Here is a 24,220-nt window from a genome sequence, read left to right on the forward strand (position 1 = left end):
TGGAGGAGGCAGGGAAGAGTGGCATAGAGTTAATATGGTTTAACTTAAATGCAGAGTACATCCTGTGAAATGCCAGACTGGATGAATCACAAGCTGGAATCAAGGCTGCCAGAATAAAGATCAACAATCTCAGATATGCAGATGATACCACTCCAATGGCAGAAAGCAAAAAGGAACTAAAGAGACTCTTGATGAAGGTGAAAGAAGAGAGTGAAAAGGCTGGCTTAAAACTCAACATTCAAAAAACTAAGATCATGGCATCCAGTTCCATCACTTCATGGCAAATACATGGGGAAAAAGTGAAAAAAGTGGGACTATTTTCTTGGGTTCCAAAATTACTGCAGATGGTAACTGCAGCCACAAAATTAAAGGATGCTTGCTCCTTGGAAGGAAAGCTATGACAAACCTAGACAGTGTATTAAAAACATTACTTAAAAGAAACATTTTGCTGACAAAGGTCCATATAGTCAAAGCTATGGTTTTTCCAGTAGTCATGTATGGATGTGAGAGTCGGACCATGAAGAAGACTGAGCAATGAAGAACTGATGCTTTCGAACTGTGGAGCTGGAGAAGACACTTGAGAGTCCCTTGGACAGCAAGGAGATCAAACCAGTCAATTCTAAAGGAAATCAACCCTGAATATTCATTGTAAAGAATGATGCTGAAGCTCCAATACTTTGACCACCTAATACAAAGAGCCAGCTCACTGGAAAAGATCCTGATGCTGGGAAAGATCAAAGGGGAGGAGAAGGGGCAACAGAGGATTAGATGGTTGGATGGCAACATGGACTCAAATGGACATAAGTTTGAGCAAACTCTGGGAGATAGTGAAGGACAGGGAGGCCTGGTGTGCTGCAGTCCATGGGGTCACAAAAAGTCGGACGTGACTTAGTAACTGAACAACAATGGGATGGGGGTACCTAGAACGGCTTCAGTAGCTTGAGTTTTAGATCTCCTGCTTCTCTTACTGGATGAGTAAACTTCGGAATTATTTTCATCTCTCCAAACCTCAATTTCTTCACTTTATAAAGAGAACACAGTAATCTCTACCATGCTTACCTCAAAGGGTTATCAAGATGCAATGAGCTCTCATCCCGCGGCAAGCCTTCAAGATGGCACCGAAGAAAGACAAGAAGCCTAAGAAGTCAACCTGGAAGTTTAGTTTGGATCTTACTCATCCAGTAGAAGATGGAATTTTTGATTCTGGAAATTTTGAACAATTTCTGCGGGAAAAGGTTAAAGTGAATGGAAAAACTGGAAATCTTGGGGATGTTGTTCACATTGAACGCTTCAAGAATAAAATCATAGTCGTTTCTGAGAAACAGTGCTCTAAAAGCTATTTGAAGTACCTTACCATGAAATACCTTAAAAAGAACAATCTTCGTGATTGGCTTCGTGTGGTTGCATCTGACAAGGAGACTTACGAGCTTTGTTACTTCCAGATTAGTCAAGATGGAGATGAATCTGAGTCTGAAGACTAGATGACGCCATCCTTCATAGGGCTTTGCTTGCTAATAAAACTAAGTAAGCATACAAAAGAAACATCTTGAAATGGACCTTTAGGCTATCAGTGAATAAAAAACATTACTCTGTATGTTAAACATTCATCTTTTATTTAAGTGTATGCTGTTCATATGGTGCTGGTTTTAATACTTTTTTATAATTTGATTGGAGTGTAGTTGATTTGCAGTGTTGTGTTCATTTCAGGTATATAGCAAAGTGAATGAGTTATGCATATATATCCACTCATTCTTTTGTCATGTAGACCATTACAGAGTACTGAGTACAGTTCCCTGCGCTATAACAGCAGTTTTTTAGTTATATGTTTTATGTATGCTAAGTTGCTTCAGTTGTGTCCAACTCTCTGCAAACCCATGGACTGTAGCCCGCCAGTCGCCTCTGTCCATGGGATTCTCCAGGCAAGAATACTGGAGTGGGTTGCCATTTCCTACTGTCATCTGTTCTATGTATAGTAGTGTATACATGCCAGTGTCAGTCTCCCAATGTATCCTTCTCCCCCGTATCCCCTGGTAATCATAAGATTTCTGCATCTGATTTCTGTTTTGTAAATGAGCTTTTGTCCACCTCCCCCCCCCCAAATATTTTGTATAAGCAATATTTAAATAGCTTATAGCTAGTGGAATTTCAGGATTTCTCCAATGTACTGGTTTTACAGACGTCTTCAAGTTAAAAGTATATAGCAAAAACACAATTGGGTGTAACTATATAATAAAATATTTAGATTTGATCAACAGTCAAAAAAAAAAAAGGTGCAATGATATAAAGTATGTCACTATACCTTACAAGTTGTCAAGGCTTTACAAAGCCAGGCACTGTTTTTATCCGTAACATTCAGAGGAGGGGCCTTGGGCAGGCATGGAGCCCAGCATAATCTCGGACCTTTTGTATTTATACAGTGAAGGCACTGATACTCAACTCCTCCATTTACAGACTGTTTAATATGGAAAACCAAAGAAACTGCAGATTCCCTAGCCAGGAGCTGCAAACAGTGAATCCCTATTCCAACACAGCTTAAAACTGAACCAAGGCAAGAACTTAAGGATACTAAGGAAAAGGGGACAGTTTTTACCCATCTGTGGTTATGGAAAGCAAATGATTGTATGCCCCCAAATTAGAAGGAAAATAAGGGGGAAAGATGTTCAGTTTGGGCATTCTTGGAGAAGCAACTGTGTACACAATTCCAAAGGAAATATAAATGTCCCTGTTTCAAAAAGCATCTTTTGGAAAGAAAAACAGTCAGAGCCATGTTGCTTCTTTCTAGCCAAGCTCAGAAACTCTTCATTAAGTCTTCTTCATGGGAAGTTAATGTAACGAAAGAACTCCTGGAGGAATATTAAGAACTAATACTTTCCTTGGACTCACTTAATTCTATAATATGCAGATAGAATTTTTACTTTAATAGCCATCTAGGGACTATTTAATACTTTAACATTTTCCCCTAACCATTTCTGCAGCTTATGGTTTGCTACTCAGAGGAGTGGGGAAAAAATATGACTGGTAATGCTGTCAGGCGAAAAAGGGAAACTTTTCCATCATTCGTCTCCTACTTCCTTATTATATGGCTCCTGAAGGGTTATTGCCTGAAGGGTTTAATAGCCAAGGAATTAATTAGGTCTGTTCTGGTAAAAACATTGCTGCTACGGCTGTGGTTAGTGATTTCTTTAGCATAAGTTTTAAAAGCTAAATCATCACCCAGTAGTGAAATGTTCTCTGTTGGTTGAGTCCTCCTCTTCATTATTCTCGTAAGTTAATTGCAATTTCAGGGTTTGGTGTCATGTTTCCATTATGTTGAGTAGGTAAGTGAGCCAAAAGAGTTCTCAACATTTCTGAAAGTCCCACCAAGTCAACCGGTCCAAACCTGAGACCACCCACTAAGATGGATATAAAGATTGCTTGGTTTGAAGACTAAGATGATAAATAAGCCAAGTAAAATAAGATGAAGGGACCACTTTTAGGCTACTTCCATCCATAAAAGGCTTTCAGAATACAATCACTGTATTGTCTCATAGAAATGTTTAATGCTTGCTCCCCAGACAGTGACCCAGAGTTTCTTAGAAGAAAACCACTTCAGATTGACAGCTACAGGGGAAAGCATAAGTGGTCCAAGGAATCGATAAGCACAAAGAAAAAAGTCAACAACAATGAACATAGTGACTGAGGACATCAACCAAAATCAGAACTTTAATCAATGTCCCCAAAAGAGTCTATCATGAGATTTTGCTTTTTCAGAATATGAACGGCACAATTTAGGGACATGGTAACAACCTAATAGGCAGATCTAAACAGTCTGCTTATGACCAACCTAGGCAGTGTATTAAAAAGCAGAGACATTACTTTGCCAACAAAAGTCTGTCTAGTCCAGGCTATGGTTTTTCTAGTGGTCATGTATGGATGTGAGAGTTGGACTATAAAGAAAGCTGAGCACCGAAGAACTGATGCTTTTGAACTGTGGTGTTGGAGAAGACTCTTGAGAGTCCCTTGGACTGCAAGGAGATCCAACCAGTCCATTGTAAAGGAAATTAGTCCTGAATATTCATTGGAAGGACTGATGCTGAAGCTGAAACTAATACTTTGACCAGCTGATACTAAGAACTGACTCATTGGAAAAGACCCTGATGCTGGGAAAGATTGAAGGCAGGAGAAGGGGATGACAGAGGATGAGATGGTTGGATGGCATCACAGACTCAATAGACATGAGTTTGAGTAAATTCTGGGAGTTGGTGATGGACAGGGAGGCCTGGCACGTTGCAGTTCAGGGGGTTGCAAGGAGTCAGACACAACTGAGCAACTAAACTGAACTGAACTGCTGCTAAATCGCTTCAGTCGTGTCCGACTCTGTGCGACCCCATAGACGGCAGCCCATCAGGCTCCCCCATCCCTGGGATTCTCCCGGCAAGAACACTGGAGTGGGTTGCCATTTCCTTCTCCAGTGCATGAAAGTGAAAAGTGAAAGTGAAGTCGCTCAGTTGTGTCCGACTCTTAGCAACCCCATGGACTGCAGCCCACCAGGCTCCTCCATCCATGGGATTTTCCAGGCAAGAGTGCTGGAGTGGGGTGCCATTGCCTTCTCCAGAACTGAACTGAGACAGTCTGCAATTTTATTGGATTTTTTTCTGTAAAAGTTTAATTTTTAATCCTTGGTCTTAAAGACTAGAAAAAGCTGCCTGTATTCCTAAATGGCAAAGTACAGTCTTCTAATACAGATTATGATCAGGAAGGTCTCTTGAGCAGAAGAGCAGGACGTTGCTTTCAATGGCCTTCAGCATCGTAACATATATATCAGAACTTCCCTAGTGGCCATGTGGTAGAGAATCTTCCTGCCAGTCCAGGGCACATGGTTCGATCCCTGGATCAGGAAGATCCCACATGTCACGGGGAAACTAAACCCACAACTGCTGAAGCCTGTGTGCCTAGAGCCCTAAGATTCACAAGAGGAGCCTGCACACTACAACTAGAGAGTAGCCCTTGCCCACTGCAGCTACACAAAGCCCACACACACCAACGAAGGTCCCATGCAGCCAAAAATAAATTACAAATACATATATACATATGCACACACGCATATTGAGAATTTAAATACATTTCAGTGACATGAAAATATGTCACATAAGAAACAATGTATAGAAGTACCTCAAACATGATTTTCATCTCTAGTTACTAAAACAAGAAACCTGGGAAAAATAAAAAGTAATAATAACACATGATTCTGGATCTCAGTATCAGCCAATAACACAGTGAACTAGAAGGCTGAATGCCCACTGAGTTTTTGTTATGAATCAGAATCAAACTGCACCGAAATCTGTTTCTTCTCTTTCAAAACAAGCTTGCACTCCCCTTTTTTGTTGCATCCCTTTTTAAAAGTACATTATTTGGTTCCATGTGTGCTACTAGTAACTTTTATTGTCCTTCCTAGATAGTCAACCAGTATCTCCTCCCTCTTTGACATCTATCAGTGCAAGAATGCAAAAAAAAAAAAAAAAAGATACTTCGAAAAAGACATGCTGGCATTAGTTTGGAGTTCTAAGAGAAAAAGTAAATAGGAGCAATGAAGCAAGAATAAAGCTTCTCACTTGAATAATAGTGGGAAGTTTCATTCATAATGAAGGGCATCTGGTATCAACTGGAGAGTCTTAAGACCTGTTTTAAGATCAGCCACTGAAATCTGGATGCTAACAACACCTAAGTTTTTATCTTCAGTCTGCTCATCTACTTGGACATACCTAATTAGCTTCTTGAAAGTAGTCAAAGTGTTAGTCGCTCAGTCCTGTCTGACTCTTTGCAACCCCATGGACTGTAGCCCACCAGGCTTCTCTGTTCATAGAATTCTCCAAGCAAGAATACTGGAGTGGGTAGCCATTCCCTTCTTTGGAGGATCTTCTGGACCCAGGAATCGAACCCAGGTCTCCTCCATTGGCAGGCAAATTCTTTACTGTCTGAGCCACCAGGGAAGCCCAATTACTTTCTTGCCCTACCCCAAACCCACCACACTTCACTCCTTTCCCATCCTCCCGAGTAACGAATTGGTATGATAATTTCTGACATGTTTCTAAGATAGCAATTTAGCACTGAAAACTTGAATACACTGAAGGAGGTTAACATTCTTAATTGGAAACTTTAATAGGAAATTCTTATATGGCATGTGTCTGAGATCATTACATATATTCATCCATTGAATCCTCATAACCTCATGAAGTAGATAGCCATTCACATTTTTATAGTTGACAGAATTAAGGCACAAAGAGGTTAAGCAGCTGGCTCAAGAACACACAGCTAGAATTGGTAGAGTTGGAATTTTAAACCAGGTAGTCTGGTTCTAGAACCCTTATCCTAAACTCCCATCCTAGGCTGCCTCCTAAAAATAAGCAAACACACCAAAAAAGCAAGATTCTAACTTGGTCACTCAACTCCTTTTAACCTCATACCTACTTTACATTGAGAGTCCCTTGGACTGCAAGGGGATCAAACCAGTCAATCCTAAAGGAAATCAACTCTGAATATTCATTGGAAGGACTGATGCTGAAGCTCCAATACTTTGGCCACCTGATGTGAAGAGCTGACTCATTGGAAAAGACCCTGATGCTGGCAAAGATTTTTTTTTTTTTTCTGGCAAAGATTGAGGGCAGGAGAAGAAGGGGACGACAAAGGAGGAGATGGTTAGATGGCATCACTGACTCAACGGACATGGGTTTGAGCAAACTCCAGGAAATAGTGAAGGACAGGGAAGCCTGACGTGAGGCAGTCCATGGGGTCACAAAAGTCAGACATGACTTAGCAATTGGACAACAACTACTTTACATTGATTATCTTTGGAATTTTTAATCATTTCCAGTTTGGTCTCAAGCTCTCAAAGATGCAAGAAAAAGATGAGCAGAACAAAGCCTCTGGATGGAAATAGTAAAAATGTGCTGAATGAAAAAATGAAAGCTATACTAGGACTCTCTACTTTATCGGGGCCATCTACTAAGGTTAGCTTATCTGCATCCAGCAAGCCCAGCGCTTTCCTGCTACTCTCCTTGCTCTGAGCACAGGTTTCCCATGGACTTATGTCTTTAGCACTGGCTGCCTTGAACCTGGAGGTAATCTGGCATTCGTCTTTCCTTGGGTCTGTTCCTCTCTCCATCTGCTCTTCAGAGCCTGCATTCTCTGAATATTCTCTAAGGAAGCCACCCTGGCTTCTGTTTTCCATAAAATTTTGGTGAAATATTTTAGGCATGTAAAACTGTGACAAACAGCATTTAGCTAAAGAAAGAAAAAATGAGAGCAAGTGCTTCAACTGAGGCCCCTGTGAACCCTGCACGATCCTTTTTTCTTCTCTTCTCCCTGAATTAACCACTATCCTGCGCTGGGATACATTTTTACACTTCTAATAGGACTCCAGAATACAAACAATATCGAGTTCGACATGATTTTAAACTGTATAGAAATGGTATCTCATTGCACATGTTATTCCCTCAACATTATAGGCTATTTTAAAATTTTTTAAAGTCTTTATTGAATTTGTTACAATATTGCTTTGGTTTCTGGTCGCAAGGCATGGGTCATCTTAGTTCCCCAACCAGGGATTGAACCAGCACCCTCTGCATTGGAAGGTGAAGTCTTAACCACTAGACCACCAGGGAAGCCCCCTAGATCATTTTAATAATAATAAGTTCTAAGGATGTAATATACCACATGATAAATATAATTAACACTGCTGCATGTTACATGTGAAATTTAAGAGAGTAAATCCCAAAAGCTCTCACAAGCACACAAAATTTTTTTCTATGTCTTTTTTATCTATGAGATGACATATTTACTAAATTTACTCTGCTCATTACTTAAATAAGTATGTAAGTCAAATTGTAGTGCTGTAAACCTTAGAATTACACAATGCTATAGGTCAATTATATATTCAAAAAGCGGCAGGAAAAAAAAAGTCATCATAATAATATTTAAAGTGAACAACTTAACCCCACAGCTTAAGAAAAAGAATGTTACTATTACCATAGGCGCCCCCTTGATCCCACCCTCCTCTCCCTTGACTCCAAGAGGTTAACTATTATCTTGACTTAAGCATTAATTTTTTCTTAAACAGCTGCTACCACTTTTGTCTGTATACCTAGAGCAAGTATTACTCAGTTTTGCCTGTTTATCATCTTATATAATGTTTGCATATATTCTTCTAATGACTTGCTTTCTCCACTCAGTACTTTGGAAATTCTTCCATGCCAGTTCACATAGCAGTAATTCCTTTCTTTTCACCATGGCCTAGTACTACATAGTGCTTTGCCGATACTGGGAAAGATTGAGGGCAGGAGGAGAAGATGGCATCAGAGGATGAGATGGCTGGATGGCATCACCAATGCAACAGACATGAACTTGGGCAGACTTCAGGAGATTGTGAGGGACAGGAGGCCTGGCATGCTGCAATCCATGGGGTCACAAAGATTCAGACACGACTGGGCGTGTCTGAACAACAACACAAGTACTACATCATATGGCAATTCCACTAATGACCTAGTCTCCTATCGATGAGGTCTGATTTTGTTGTTTGTGTTGTTGTTTTCATCTTTTGGGATGGGGGTTATAAATATGCTTGACCATGCCTATGGCAAACACATGAAAACATCACTCCAGGATTGTTCTGTAACTCAGGTTTTGGTGGGGAGCAACTTTAGTCACTTCTGTATTTTCTCAATTTAGATTTAAGTTCAGTCAACTCAGGATTTTCCTGATTCTTTCATCAGAAATGTAGTCCAGGTGGCCTTATGGAAAGTCAATTTTGTACAGCAAGGAAGCTTCTGGTCCATTGCCATACTCTATCTTCCACTGACATCCTCCACGATCTATCTCATCCTACTCTGGTTACTTTTGTTGTGCGATTTTGGTCTTCATCCTTCTCTGGTGGCCAGCTCAGAGATGTCACAGATTCTCCCTCTTAGCCTTTCTGTACTTTTCTCAAGAGGAAAATAAGGCTTCCCACAGCACTCTGTGGCCACAAACCACTGGAGCACCACCGAGGCCTCTCTTCCGAGATTCACACTGGCCAAGAACTTTTCCACAGGTCTGTCTTCTCTGACTTTATCAGGAAGAGAGGCTTAGAAGCTACCTGGGGCCTTGGGGACATGAACAAGAGAATTCTCTAAAGATAGAAAGAAAGTGAAAGTAATTCAGTCTCCCACTCTTTGAGACCCCATGGACTGTAGTCCATGGAATTCTCCGGGCCAGAATACTAGATTGGGTAGCCTTTCCCTTCTCCAGGGGATCTTCCCAACCCAAGGATCTAACCCAGGTCTCCCACATTAGAGGCAGATTCTTTACCAGCTGAGCCACAAGGGAAGCCCAAGAAGACTGGAGTGGGTAGCCTATCCCTTCTCCAGCAGATCTTCCTGACCTAGGAATTGAACTGGGGTCTCCTGCATTGTAGGTGGATTCTTGACCAACTGAGCAATCAGGGAAGCCCTAAAGTCTGAGACTGCAGTCAAATGTTAGTCCCTCTTGAGGGTCTGAGTTAATTAGCCTAGTCCCTGGGATGACTTGAATGCAAAGGAAAGACTCTTGTGGAATAAACCAGTGAGATTATCCAAAGGCTCAGCTTCAGTACCATAAAGACACTCTCCAACATGGCAGCCACTTGCCACATATGGAGACTCTAGTTTAAATGGTGAACAATTAAGATTAAATAAAACTTGAAATTCAGATCCTCAGCTACATCATCCACTTCTGAAGTTCTTTCCCTCACCATAGAAAATTCTATCGGACAGCACTGTCTCAGAGGATGTTTGCACAAGAGAGAGCCAGGTGGGTACTCCAAAGAAAAGCATCAGTCCCTAATAGCAGAACTGATTTTGCCATCAAGTATCCAGATTCACCCTGGTTTCACCTCAGCATTTGGGAGAATGGCTGGTGGGCTCTCACCAGGGGTAATGGTCAGTTTTTGAAAGACCTCAAAAATCACTCCTTCCCCCTTTGGCTAGAGGGAGAGGATGCAGGAAGGGGCTGTAATCATAGGTCATTAGACTGACCTGAGCTAGAGGGGAATAAGACACTGTCTTATGGCTACTCCCCGACATGGCTGGTACCTGTGACAAAGCAAAGCAAGGTAATTCTCCACTGCAAAATGTGCACTGCTTAATAACACCAGCCCATTTCAGCAAGTCTCACTCATATAAATTGAAAAGTTGCATGTTTGTTTTTTTAATTTTATTGGTGTGTAGTTGCGTTAGTTTATACTGTACAGCAAAGCAAAGCATCTATGCGTATATTCTGTCTTTTTTGGATTTCTTTCTCATTTAGGTCACCACAGAGCACTGAGTAGACGGTACGTTCGCATTAGTAATTATTTCATGCTGTTGTTGAGTCATTAAATTGTGTCTGACTCTTCTGCAACTCTATGGAATGCAGCCCACCTGGCTCCTCTGTCCATGGGATTTTCCAGGCAAGGATACTGGAGAGGGTTGCCATTTTCTTCTCCAGGGGATCTTTCTGAGCCAGGAATCGAACCAGAGGCTGCTGTTTGGCAGGCAGATTCTCTACCACTGAGCCACCTGGGAAGCCCCTGTCTATTTTATACATAGTATCAATAGTGGGTATGTATATGTCAATCCTGGAGACGGCAATGGCACCCCACTCCAGTACTCTTGCCTGGAAAATCCCATGGGTGGAGGAGCCTGGTAGGCTGCAGTCCATGGGGTCGCTAAGAGTCGGACACGACTGAGCAACTTCACTTTCACTTTTCACTTTCATGCAACCCACTCCAGGGTTCTTGCCTGGAGAATTCCAGGGACGGGGGAGCATGGTGGGCTGCCGTCTATGGGGTCACACAGAGTCGGACATGACTGAAGCGACTTAGCAGCAGCAGTATATGTCAATCCCCATTCATTCCACTCTCCTTTCCCCTTTGGTACCCACATGATTGTTCTCTACATCTGTGCCTGTTTCTGCTTTGTAAATTAGATCATCTATGCCAATTCTTAACACGTTTCAGTTTTAAATGTCATTCTCTGAACTTCGACGTGTAGACTTGTCAGTCACTGTATATTGATCTATTTTAACTGCTAACCTAAACCCTCCTTCCATGCGCCTTCTTTCTCAACAACTTTATAAAAAGAACTTCGTAGCTCTCTTGGTTATGCAGTATCTCAAATTTTCTTCTCTCCCACTGTTCCAGGCTTGAGCCAGGTACCCCAGGTGGTATCCTTCTCCCTCCCCTGGACTGCTTTGGACAGCACGGGGGCAGCCCTGCACGCTGCACATCCAGGGACCTCTGTTCTTGGAGGATCTGAAATCAGTCAGGGAGGGGAAAGGAGAGGGAGACTGGATACATGGAAGAAAGGAGAACCCAAGCTATTCCTCCTCCTCAGCTCCCTCTGGGCTGTGGCTCATACGACCCAGCCTACAGTGACCTCACTCCCCACAGAGGGACTCTGGGCTCTGGGCTCTAGGCTCTAGGAGCATCAACTCCTTCCTCTGTCCCTCCCGCCAAGGAGTGACACTAGCTTCCTGCCATCCAGTATCAGGCTTGGCTCCCCACCTCCTGCCTGACTTCTCAGCAGTTCCATCACCAGCCTGACGAACATTAATGACTCAGTGTGAACTTTGAAACAACCCTACAAAATCCATTCCAGCTCTCATGGGAAAGCTGCCAAGTGTCTTCCCCAGTAATTGCAAAGCACTCCCATCCCTCCCAGAAAAATATCAGTCTGTCTCTGTAAGCCAAGTTCACAAAATTAAACTCTTTCCCTAAATTGCATGCATATATGGGTACATGCACTGTATCCTGGTCTGATTCTTTTTTTAACTGTAATCTTCCAAAGCAAGGGAGAAATACAAAAACCCACCCCTGGGCTTCCCTGGGGGCACAGTGGGTAAAGAATCCATTTGTCAATGCAGGAGACATGCATTCGATCCCTAGGTAGAGAAGATCCCCTGGAGAAGGAAATGGTAACCCACTCCAGTATTCTTACCTGGAAAATCCTATGGACAGAAGAGCCTAGCAGACTGCAGTCCATGTGATCGCAAGAGAGTCAGACACAACTTGGCAACTAAACAACAACTTCATCCTAGAAGTAGCCCAGTACCTGTGTCTTGCATTTTTCTACCCAGATATACACAGTGTTATAGACCTGATGTCTTTTACTCAATTGTGTAAACGTCTGATGAGGAACTCTAGCAGTCCAGGGATCTCACATTAAGAGGTCCCTCAATTATCTACAAAACCACAGCATTTTAATGTTCTAGATCACAATGCATTATGACTATGGGTGAATCCACTATGAGTGGATTGCCGTTTCCTCCTCCAGGGGATCTTTCTACCCAGGGGATTGAACCCAGGTCTCCTGCATTGCAGGAAGACTTTTTACCATCTGAGCCACTAGGGAAGCCCAAAGGCAGCACTACTTTTAACCATATCACAATGAAACAGCTATTTTATATTAGCTATTTCTTTACCTGTCATCTTCAAATGTTTTAGCAACACAATTTTGAATAGATCTACAGCCTTCCCTGGTGACTCAGACAGTAAAGAATCTGCCTGCAATGCAGGAGACACAGGAGACCCAGGTTCAATCTCTGGGTTGGGAAGGTCCCCTGGAGAAAGCAACGGCTACCCACTCCAGTATTCTTGCCTGGAGAATTCCATGGACAGAAGAGCCTGGTGGGCTATAGTCAATGGGGTCTCAAAGAACAGGACACAACTGAGTGACTAACAGTTTATTTGCCCTAAATCTTCCATCTTGCTTGAAAAGGTACGTTTCCGTTATGTCCCTGTTGTTTTGCTTTTTAAGAAGTCATGCCATAGCTACTTCTAACAGAGATGGAAGCACGCTGTACTTGATCAGCTATCAGCTTCCCTTAAATTTCTGTATTTTAATCCTTGTATTTTCAAATAATGGATGTACCAGACTTAACCATTTGAAAGACAAGCCTAATCAATACAGCACACAGTATGCCACCAGCCAGGCCTGCACTGTTCATGTTTCAGGATTATTTAACAGATGTCAGAAACTGCCGTTCCAGGCCCATGAAAATGGTGGAGCCTCTCTTGATCTTAAACCCACAAACACACACACAAAGCAACTTTGCAAAAAAAAAAAAATAGAAAAATTTTTTAACTTTCTTTGGTCTTCTGAACTTCAAAAGGCAACCACAACTTCATTCCCTGTTTTACATTTTTTTCTGCTTCTCCTTTACAATATCAATTGAGGTCTCTTTTTCTACATCTTTTTAGGGAATTGTTACAGATGCTTCTGGGATTTATAAAATAATTTCCTGCACATTAATGCAAAAATTCTGTGACTTCCCAATTCAATAGAAACAAAAGTGATGATTCCAATTTGAATGCTCTCTCTTTTCTTTCTGATCTTTGCCTCCTGTTCCTTTCATCTCACCTTTTCCATTTCTGAGCCTCCAGATCAATCTTTTCCTCTGTTGCTCCATTCTACCCTTTGACCCTTGCACAAAACAGGAATTCAATCAAACACATTCTTGCTCAGTCGTCTTTTCCTTGGACCTTCTGTCAGTCACTGACTCTATGCACTCTTTTCACAGTTAACACAGGTCTCGAAGAATTACGCACCACAGCACCTTTTTATCCATTAAAGGATATAACCTTGACATTGATCTGTTAAGATCTGTACGTTTATTTGCGTTTATTTATTTAAACTGTTTTGGCCGCACCACACGGTCTGTGGGAGCTTAGTTCCCCAAAGGATCAAACCTGAGCTCCCAGCATTGGAAGTATATGGTCTTAATCCCTGGACTGCCAGCAAAGTGCCAGATTTGTGTATTTTTACAAAACCAACCTGGTCATCAGTAAAAGGAGAAGGATAAGATGGCAGCTGGAAGACCAATTGGGAGGTAATTACAGTGCCCACAGAAAATATCATAAGGCCCCGTGGAGGCAACAGCAGCAGCCTGGGAGAGAAGATGGAGTTAAAGGACACTGAGAAATAAAACTGACAAGACTCAGTGTCTGCGATGTAGGGGCTGGGGGAGAATAGGTGGCAGAGAAAGACTCCTAAGTTGGTCTTTGGTGGCAGTGCAATGCTATCTTTCAGGAGATACGAAGAAGAACAAGTTTTAGTCAAAACACGATTCTTTCAGTTTAGATAAATATCTTTCTCCTGGGAAACAGTCCTTGGCTTCTGTTTCATTGAATTCAAAGTAACCTCTCTCATTAATTTTTTGGATATCCTTCTAAAGTGTTCATGACAACATAAGAAAATCTGCATAATGCATTCTCACTAAAATTAGGGTATCATGCACAGTGATCAGTTTATTACGTCTTCCATATTAACCATTTGGGCAGGTACATGGTAGTATCACACGGCAGTGTTAATTTGTACCCCCCTTATGATTAATGGTGTTGAGTATCTTTTCAAGTACTTTTTTGCCATTTGTATCAGGCTGCTACAGCTGCTGTAATATATTATCATAAGCTTGGTGGCTTAAAATAAGAATTGTATTCATTCAGAGTTCTGGAGACAGGAAATCTGAAAATCAGTATCACCGAAATAAACTTAAGGTTCATCATGGCTCTGCTTCCTTGGAAGTCTCTACAAGAGAATCCTTTCCTTACCTTTTTGTTATTGTTATAGCACAACTCCTATATTTCAATTGGACAGAAAAAAAATGAGTACCACTTACAGTATCTTAAGATAAACTGTCTTTGAATGAGAGTTGTCTTTACAGCACACTGAGGTCTACAAGATGTAGAAAGTTACTATTCTAGAAAGTTTACTACTGCACAAAATGAAGACTGATGAAATCAAACGGCAGGTAGGGGAGGGCCTGTGGTTTCTCACGTTTCCTTAGCTGCTGTAACACTGTCCTTCAGGTGGCTGAGGGAGTTTCAGATTCTCTTTAGACATCACTAGGTGTCGAAGCTCTTGAGGACAACTTTGATGCTGTTATTAATTCTGCCATTTTGGTAGCATTGATATGGCTCTAATGGGGCTCCACCACCCCCATTAGAACTATTAACTCCTTTCATATTAATTTTTGTTATAAATTTCACAAAGGGGGGGGTGCTTCTGAGTACTGGGGTCCATATTCTATTTTAAGGCTGTATAGTCAGTTTTTATAAATTGTTCTCGAGAGCCCAAACATCCCTGCCCATCTTGTAAGTGCCGTGTCTTCATCATCTTCTAGACTTAGGCTAACTGTGCTATCTCCTACACCTTTCTGGTCTTCTTCCAAAGTTGGATAACTGCAAGGAACTTTTACTCCTGAGCCCGTGGTGGCTGCCACCTTGCATTACTGTCACTCCTTTCCTTAGGCCGCTTTTAGTTTCCAGAGCTATGTTCCTCGAGTTCCTTGGCTCCAGGCCACTTCCTCCAGCTTCAGTGCTGTGGGCAGTCTCTTCTGTTTCTGCACCTATACTCTTCCATCACGCATGAACAAGGCAGAAGTCCAGGACATTTTTATGGCCTGGCCTTGAAAGTCACATAATATCACTTTCATAACAGTCTAGATGAAGGCAGTCAAAAAAACCCACCCTAAAGAAGACTACAAATGACCAATAGGTACACGAAAAGACACTTAGCATCACTAGTCAGAGAAATGCAAATCAAAGCCACAGTGAGATATCGCCTCACAGTCTTAGGATGAAAGTGAAAGTCGCTCAGTCGTGTCCAGCTCTTTGCAATCCCATAGACTATACAGTCAATGGAATTCTCCAAGCCAGAATACTGGAGTGGGCAGCCTTTCCCTTCTCCAAGAGGCCTTCCCAACTCAGGGATCAAACCCAGGTCTCCTGCATTGCAGGTGGTTTCTTTACTAGCTGAGCCACAAGGGAAGCCCAAGAATACTGAGGTGGGTAGTCTATCCCTTCTCCAGCAGATCTTTCTGAGCCAGGAATCGAATCAGTGTCTCCTGCATTGCCGGTGGGTTGCTTTTTTTTTTAACCAACTATCAGGGAAGCCCAGACACTGTTAGGATGGCTATTATTAAAAGGGCAAGAGATAAGTGTTGGTGAGGATGCAGAGAAAAGAGAACACTTGTGAACCATTAGTGGGAAGGCACACTGCTATTGCCATTATGGCAAGAATTTTTATTAAAGTTCCTCAAAAAAATTACAAATGGAACTATCATATAATCCAGCAATTCCATTTGGGGGCATATAAGCAAAGGAAATAAAATCAAGTTCTCAAAGGGATACCTGCACTCCCATGTTCACTGTGCCATTAATCACAATATCCAAGATGTGAAACCACCTTAGTGTTCATCAAGGGATGAACGGATGAAAAACGACGTGGTATAAACCATCATGGAAAAGAACGTGGAAAAAAATAACTGAGTCACTTCACTGTACAGCAGTAATTAATGCAACATCGCAACTCAACTATACTTCAGTAGAAAATAAACTTTAAAAAAACATTTAAAAAAAGATGAGGTCATGGATACATGTATACGTATGGCTGGACCCCTTCACTGTTTACTTGAAACTATCACAACACTGTTAATCAGCTATATCCCAGTACAAGATAAAAAGTTAACACACACACACACAAAGATGCGGTGAAAAGTACAATGAGATTATTCAGACATGGGAAAGAAGAAAGGACTGTTTCTGTGACATGAGTGAAGCGTGAGTGCATTATGCTAAAGTAAATAAGTCAGCCAGCGAAAGACAAAATACTATCTGTTCTCCTTAATCTGTGACATCTTAAAAAGCTGAACTCATAGAAGCAAAGTAAACAGTAGTTGTCAACAGCTGAGGGGTAGGGAAGATAGGGAGATATCCAAGAGTGCAAATTTCCAGTTATAAATAAACACTGGGGATATAATAGACAGCATGGTGACTACAGTTAATCATATCATATTATATACCTGAAAGTTCCTAACAGAGTAGGTCTTACATGTCTCGCCCCAAAATAAAAGGATAATTATGTGAGTGACGGAGATGTTCACGAACACAATTATGGTCACCATTTTGCAATACAGATATCAAATCATCACATTATACAGCTTAAACTTACACAATGTTACATGTTAATCAGATCTCAAATCTGGAGGAGAAATGAAAATTTTGCATATACTGTCCGTTCAGTTCAGTCGCTCAGTTGTGTCCAACTCTTTGTGACCCCACGAATCGCAGCGCACCAGGCCTCCCTGTCCATCACCAACTCCCGGAGTTCACTCAGACTCACATCCATCGAGTCAGTGATGCCATCCAGCCATCTCATCCTCGGTCGTCCCCTTCTCCTCCTGCCCCCAATTCCTCCCAGCATCAGAGTCTTTTCCAATGAGTCAACTCTTCGCATGAGGTGGCCAAAGGACTGGAGTTTCAGCTTTAGCATCATTCCTTCCAAAGAAATCCCAGGGCTGATCTCCTTCAGAATGGACTGGTTGGATCTCCTTGCAGTCCAAGGGACTCTCAAGAGTCTTCTCCAACACCACAGTTCAAAAGCATCAATTCTTCGGCGCTCAGCCTTCTTCACAGTCCAACTCTCACATCCATACATGACCACAGGAAAAACCATAGCCTTGACTAGACGGACCTTAGTCGGCAAAGTAATGTCTCTGCTTTTCAATAAGCTATCTAGGTTGGTCATAACTTTTCTTCCAAGGAGTAAGCGTCTTTTAATTTCATGGCTGCAGTCACCGTCTGCAGTGATTTTGGAGCCTCAAAAGGAAATAAAAGTCTGACACTGTCTCCACTGTATATACTGCATATACTGTAGGGCCTAGTGATTCACTACATACCCAACAGAAATGCATACATATGTTCCAAAATTACATACCAGAGAATGCTCATTGCTGCACTGTTTGTAACAGCCAAAAACTAGAAACAGCCACAAATTTTTCCATCAGTAGGAAAGCTAGTTGTATGTATCTCACGAGTATGTATGTATCATGACAGTTGCATGCAGATGTATGCAGGGGTGAAAAAATGAGTCAGTCACAACTATATGCCTCAACATGGATGAATCTCACATACATACTGCACAATTGCATTTACATAAAGTTCAAAAAACAGGCAAATCTAATTATATGAAGAATTGATGCTTTTGAACGACAGTGCTAAAGAAGACTCTTGAGAGTCCCTTAGCAAGGAGATCAAACCAGTCAATCCTAAAGGAAATCAACCCTGAATATTCATTGGAAGGACTGATGCTGAAGCTCCAAAACTTTGGCCACCTGATGCCAAGAGCCTATTCATTGGAAAAGACCCTGATGCTGGGAAAGATAAGAGGGCAAGAGGAGAAGAAGGTGACAGAGGATGAGATATAGGATGGCATCACTGACACAATGAACATGAATTTGAGCAAACTCTGGGAGATCGTGAAGGACAGGCCAGCCTGGTGGGCAGCAGTCCATGGGGTTGAAAAGAGTTGGACTCGACTTAGTGAGTGAACAAAAACAAACGATGCTAAAATAAACATTTGTTTTCTCACGTAGGAGTTTCCAAGGCTAAAAAACTGAATAAACTATAGTGTTAGACAACAAGGACCTACTGTATAGCACATGCAAATCTGCTCAATGTTATGTAGCAGGGTGGAGGGGAGGAGAGTTCAGGGGGAATGGCTACATGTGTATATTCAGCTGAGTCCTTTCAAGTTCTCCTGAAACTATCACAATATTGCTAATCAAGCTATACTGCAATATAAATTAAAAAGTTAAAAAACAAACAAACAACTACAATGTTGTAAATTAGGATGGTGTTTATCTTTGGAAGAAAAGGGGGTAGTGACTGTAGGGAGCTCTGGGAAGTCTCCTGGGTTACGGATAATGTTCTATTTTGTGATCTGAATTGTGGTCACCACTTTGGGGTAGCTTGTTGAGGCACTGTCTACTTTTCCTTATATAGATCAGCAAGCAATTATTTGTGTGTATAAGACTGTCACCATGTCCTCCTCCTCTTCACCCCCTTGCTAGCATCTCTCCATGGGATATCCCATCATTACTCACTCACTTGAGGGACAGCACAGCTTATGAGGACAGCCAGGATCAGCAAGTCCCCTCTGAGAGTGGAAGGTCAGCCCCATCAGGCTTATTAGGACAGGGGTTTAATCAGTTTGATTGGCGGAGTCCCCTTTGTGTATATTAGTTGCCCAGCCATGTTTGACTCTTTGTGATTCCACAGCCTGGAGCCCACCAGGCTCCTCTGTCCATGGGATTTCCCGGAAAGAATATTGGAGTGGGTTGCCATGCCCTTCTCCAGGGGATCTTCCCAACCCAGGAATCAAACCCAGTTCTCCCGCAATGCAGGCAGATTCTTCAATGTTTGAACCACCAGGGAAGTTTTGGAGTCCCTGTTAGTACTTCCCAGTTCAGGACTTTCCCGTGCTGTATTTAAGTTTCCAAAGATACCTGCACTACTGATGGCCACGAGGTCCCTGCCCCAGAACACAAGAGGCTCTCCTAGATCCGGATATCTGGCTCTGCCATCTGGAAGCGATGGTAGGGGGCTAGAGGAAGAGCCTGCAACAACCCCAGGATGCCTGAATAAGAGAGATGCAGGTCGAGTCTGAACAATGCACTCTGGCTACATACTAACTACATGACTACTTATTTTCTCAGCTGTAAAGCTGGGCTGCAGTGACCTTAGCATACTATTTTGGGTTATGAAGATCACTACCCTAAGAACTAAATAAATAATTTATTTAATGAATTAAAATGTTCTAAGTGAAAAACAAACAAACTGTATATACTATCATTTACCATAGCTAGAAATGTAAGTCTTCCTCAAAGGATTTAATCAAAGTTCTGAACATCTACCCTTGTGGTATGATACCTGAAATTATGTGCATGCATGCTCAGTTGTGTCTGATTCTTATAGCCACATGGACTGTAGTCTGCCAGGCTCCTCTGTCAATGGGATTTTCCAGGCAAGAATACTGGAGTGGGTTGCATTTTCTCCTCCAGGGGATTTTCCTGACCCAGGGATCAAACCAGCATCTCCTGCATTGGCAGGCGGATTCCTTACTGAGCCACGTGGGAAGCTGGGTATGAATATGGCCAATAGTTTTCTAAAAAAACATTTTTTAAAAAATGGTTGAACCTGGGCCAAGAGGGTGGGACTGGAACTGATTAACAGGGTGGGGTCTGTGGCTTTTATCTATAGCCTTCTGCAATATATTTTTTAATCAATTGCAGGTATTAGTGTGATCAGTTCTTTTAAGATCATACCCAGAAAAATATTAACATAACTAAGATCCCAGCTGTTCTGACCTTCACAAGTGCTGACACTTCTGGTCTCACATTTAGCCAGATTCTTCACAGGTTTTCCTAAGAAAAATAATCACTGCAGATTTAATGATTTTTTTTAACAATTCTTTATGATGATTTCTAAGACCATGGGAGAGGATCACAGCAAATACAATCAATCGTTACATTCATGTTTTCCTAATTATAATTTATCAAAGTAATTTGATTTTGAAACATTAAAGATGATAGGAGGCTTATGGCGAGAAGCAACTGCCCCCCCGCCCACTCTCCACACTTCTACGTCATCCCTGAGGGCCAACCTCTTCTCATTACTTTCAGTTAATTCTACGTTCAGTTCTTTTTACGGTTTTTATATGAAAACCCCTCCATTTGAAATGTCCCCCTTTCAAGCCTCCCCTGTCTTCAAAGATGCATCCTCTTTGGAAGAAAAGCTATTGACAAACCTAGACAGTATATTAAAAAGCAGAGACATTACTTTGCCAACAAAGGTCCATAGAGTCACAGCTATGATTTTTCTAGTAGTCATGCATGGATGTTGAGAGGTGGACCATAAAGGCTGAGTGTAAAAGATTTGATGCTTTAGAATTGTGGTGCTGGAGAAGATTCTTCAGTCCTTTGGAATGCAACGAGATCAAACCAGTCAGTTCTAAAGGAAATCAACCCTGAATATGCATTGGAAGGTCTGATGCTAAAGCTGAAGTTCTAATACTTTGGCCACCTGATGTGAAGAGCCTACTCATTGGAAAAAAACCTTGATGCTGGGAAAGACTGAGGACCGGAGAAGAAGGGGGTGACAGAATGAGATGGTTGGATGGCATCATGGACTCAATGAACATAAGTTTGCACAAACTCCAGGAGATAGTGAAGGACAGGGAAGCTTGGTGTGCTGCAGTCTATGGAGTCACAAGAGTAGGACATGACTGTGTGACTGAACAACATCTCAACTTTACCCCCAGCCACACTGCAAGGACCTGAAGCCCTCTTCCCAAAGAGGAACCTGAATAGAGAGATTCAGTGGGTTCTCTGAGCCTGGGGGGCTCACCTACAGGTCCTGAGCAAGCTTCTCCTCTGCAGAGCCTTGCATCTCCCTTCAAGGAATTTTCTACCTGCTGCTCTTAAGAGTTTCTCCTGACTTTATATTACTCTGTATTTTACTTATATATGTAATCAGTAAGGGAAGTATGCTCAGATGTTCCAAAAAAATACCAAGGATGGTTCACTCTAAGAAAAACAGAAGGAAAATATAATTTGGGTAAGTGGGCAGACTTTTCAGATAGATGGAAAGGCCTGGAAATAGCAATATTAACACAGTGTCTTGGGGGAAAACCTGTATTTTTGGAGTAGAAAGCTTCAGAATAGAAAATAAATGTGAGAAGTGAGCCTTAAAAAGTTAATAGGAGTCAGATGGTCCTTACGTGTGAGGCCAAAGAGCTGGACTTCAGCCCATGGTCCAGGAGTTGACCATTTAAATGCCTGTAAATGCCAAACTGATCATGCAAATTAGAGAAGTGAAATCATGTAAATGAGAAAAAAAGACAGAAAGTGTGGGTCTTCTGGGAAACTGGGGAGACAGTGCCCTTCCAGATGGAACAGTTTGATAATTTTTATACAAAGTGTAAGACTAGTGTTGCCAGGCATACCACTTTAATAACAGCAGACTATCCAGATTTTTCTATCAAATTCTCTGGTTTTTAAATGTTGGCAACTATTACCTGTTTTTTCAGGCTCACAGTATGTGGTCAAAAAAGTATTATATATTCTTAAAAGTTGGTTTCAGCCAACAGATCATTTTTACCTCCCCTAGAAGCAAAAAGGAACAACCATTATGAAACTTAAGACAGGGAGGACCCATGGTCAGTCTGCAGTTTTAAAGATTGCTCTGGTGGAAGAATACAGGATGGATTGATTAGGGGAAGGAGAAATTGAAATCAAATGTGGAGAAACCTATCTGAAGGCACCTGCAGATCAGTCTTTGGTAATAGATGTACTGAGAGTCAAATCTAGGGCACAACACTTTTATCATCGATGATTATTAATTTTTCAGAGCAGGTAGGTGAAACGGCTCTGAGCATTTCCACCAGAATTTGACCCCCAATGATCCCTGAGAACTTTCTATTTTGTGTAAATCTTGGGTGTGACAATCAAAGACAGAATGGATTTATCTCTTCGTTACTTTCCATAACTTCATTTTTTCTTATAAATGTACTTGCTAGTATTAATAAGAAGACAGAGTATACATCTGGCTTTAGAAAGGCAGCTTGTTCAAACTCTACCCCCTGCGTCTGTATTATATCAATCATAGAAGCAAACAAAGGTATTTTCTGCAAATGGTTCCCATGTGCCCACATCTCTGAATGTAAAATAAACAGTGTAGGCCATGAAAACAGTATTTTAAACAGAGCACTGCAGCTGGGGAAACTGTCTAAACATGAACCTTATTTTTACAGTCACTTAACAATGTCCATTATCTATTAAATTAACTTTTAAAGAGGAGAAAGTGGGGAGATGGAGGGGAGGGTACAAAATGGGGACAGAGAGAGAGGTTATCCATCTGTTTTCCCAAAACACCTAATGCTTCCGTTTCTTTGAGCTTAGATACCAATATATTTTTCCATCACAAAGTTACTGTGTCTAGACAACAGATAAAGAGAAGATATTAGCCACTTTCAGTGCATGTTTAAGAACTGTTCTTTACTCACTAAGTCATGTACAATTCTTTGGGACCCTATGGACTGTAGCCTGCCAGGCTCCTCTGTCCTGGGATTTCCCAGGCAAGTAAACTGGAGTGAGTAGCCATTTCCTTCTCCAGGAGATCTTCCTGACTCAGAGATTGAACTCACATCTCCTGCATCAGCAGGTGGATTCTTTACCGCTGAGCCACCTGGGAAGCCCATAATTTTAAGAATATTTTGGACCAAATCTGTGCAAACCTGATCAAATCCCATCTTTGTCTCATGTTCAAACCAATGAAGTCAGAGAGAAACAATGTTCCCCAGCTCTCCAGACAGAATCAGACAGGTGCTGGCCGTGCTTAGTCCCGTCCCAGTCCCCACATTCACAGGCTATGCCCAGGCATCTGGTCCATCCCACTGGTCCCCAAAACAAAAAAGGAAAGAGATACAATGTCAATGTGGCATTTTGTATCAGATTGGCTTTGAAGAGAGTTCAGTGAGTCTCAGCCATTTGCAAGTCAACCAGCACATGAAGAAGTCAAGGGCTCACAAGCAAGAAAGGGGGAACCCTGGCCTGCTTTCCCACTAAATTCTGAATTCTGGGCTCTGTTCCCACTTTTCATTTGAAGATACATACGTATGACTAGGATCTGGGCACCAGAGGCCTGACTCTCCCTTCTGTAAAATTGCTTTTCTCCACAGAGATGAAAGTCAACATTTCCACCTGCCATGTACATTTGGGGCAAGCTTGTTCCTGCTTCTATATGTAAAGGGTCAGCTTGCAGAGAGTACAGTTCCCATGTCTGAGGTCAGAGTGAAAAAACAAAATTCATGTCAATCTTTCTGGAGTAGTGATGAATGGAACTGTGTTCCACATAGCCTGAGCTGAGAATCAGTCAGCAGCTTCTCAGGGCAAGTTCAATGAAATTGGTTTTAACCCACAACGTGCTCAGGATATTCCAGAACATTCTATGTAACCCACCTGCACTGTTCCCATTTCCCCCCAGCTTGTGCTTCTTTTTTAACTGAAGTCGTGTAGATATAGTGCTGCTTTGCCAAATTCTCCAGCTTTCTCCACTCAGATTTATGAAGTTCCATTTGTGCAGCCCGCAGAGAGTAAAGACCGAGGCCTCTGATTAGCTTTGCCGTTTCAATGCTGCCTGCCCGCTGCCTCAGGCCATTGACAGAGTGTGGGTATGTTCACAGCTCTTTCCTTCTATCCTTCAGCCTTTATGGAAAATGCAGGACGTTTGAGGCCTCTTATTTTAAATGGCGACCTGCCAGAGACAGGCCTATTTATATATGCAAGTGTTACATATGGTATCAATTGAGTAATAGGAAAAGAATAGATTGTTTATTAGAGGGGTTGAGAAAAT

General features: G+C 41.9%; 1 protein-coding gene and 1 pseudogene across 1 annotated transcript; one reads left to right on the top strand and one right to left on the bottom strand.

Annotated features, from left to right (window-relative positions):
* Positions 1-1,112: 1,112 nt before the first annotated feature.
* On the top strand, positions 1,113-1,481 carry LOC138079282 (ribosomal protein eL22-like). The gene has a single exon (XM_068972158.1). It carries the CDS (start codon positions 1,113-1,115, stop codon positions 1,479-1,481), a length of 369 nt encoding a protein of 122 aa, XP_068828259.1.
* A 13,329-nt stretch (positions 1,482-14,810) lies between these two features.
* LOC138078740 (ubiquitin-conjugating enzyme E2 variant 1 pseudogene) lies at positions 14,811-16,932 on the bottom strand (annotated as a pseudogene).
* Between the last annotated feature and the right edge of the window lie 7,288 nt (positions 16,933-24,220).

The sequence above is a fragment of the Capricornis sumatraensis genome, chromosome 4, assembly GCF_032405125.1.
Source record: "Capricornis sumatraensis isolate serow.1 chromosome 4, serow.2, whole genome shotgun sequence".
Taxonomy (NCBI): domain Eukaryota; kingdom Metazoa; phylum Chordata; class Mammalia; order Artiodactyla; family Bovidae; genus Capricornis; species Capricornis sumatraensis.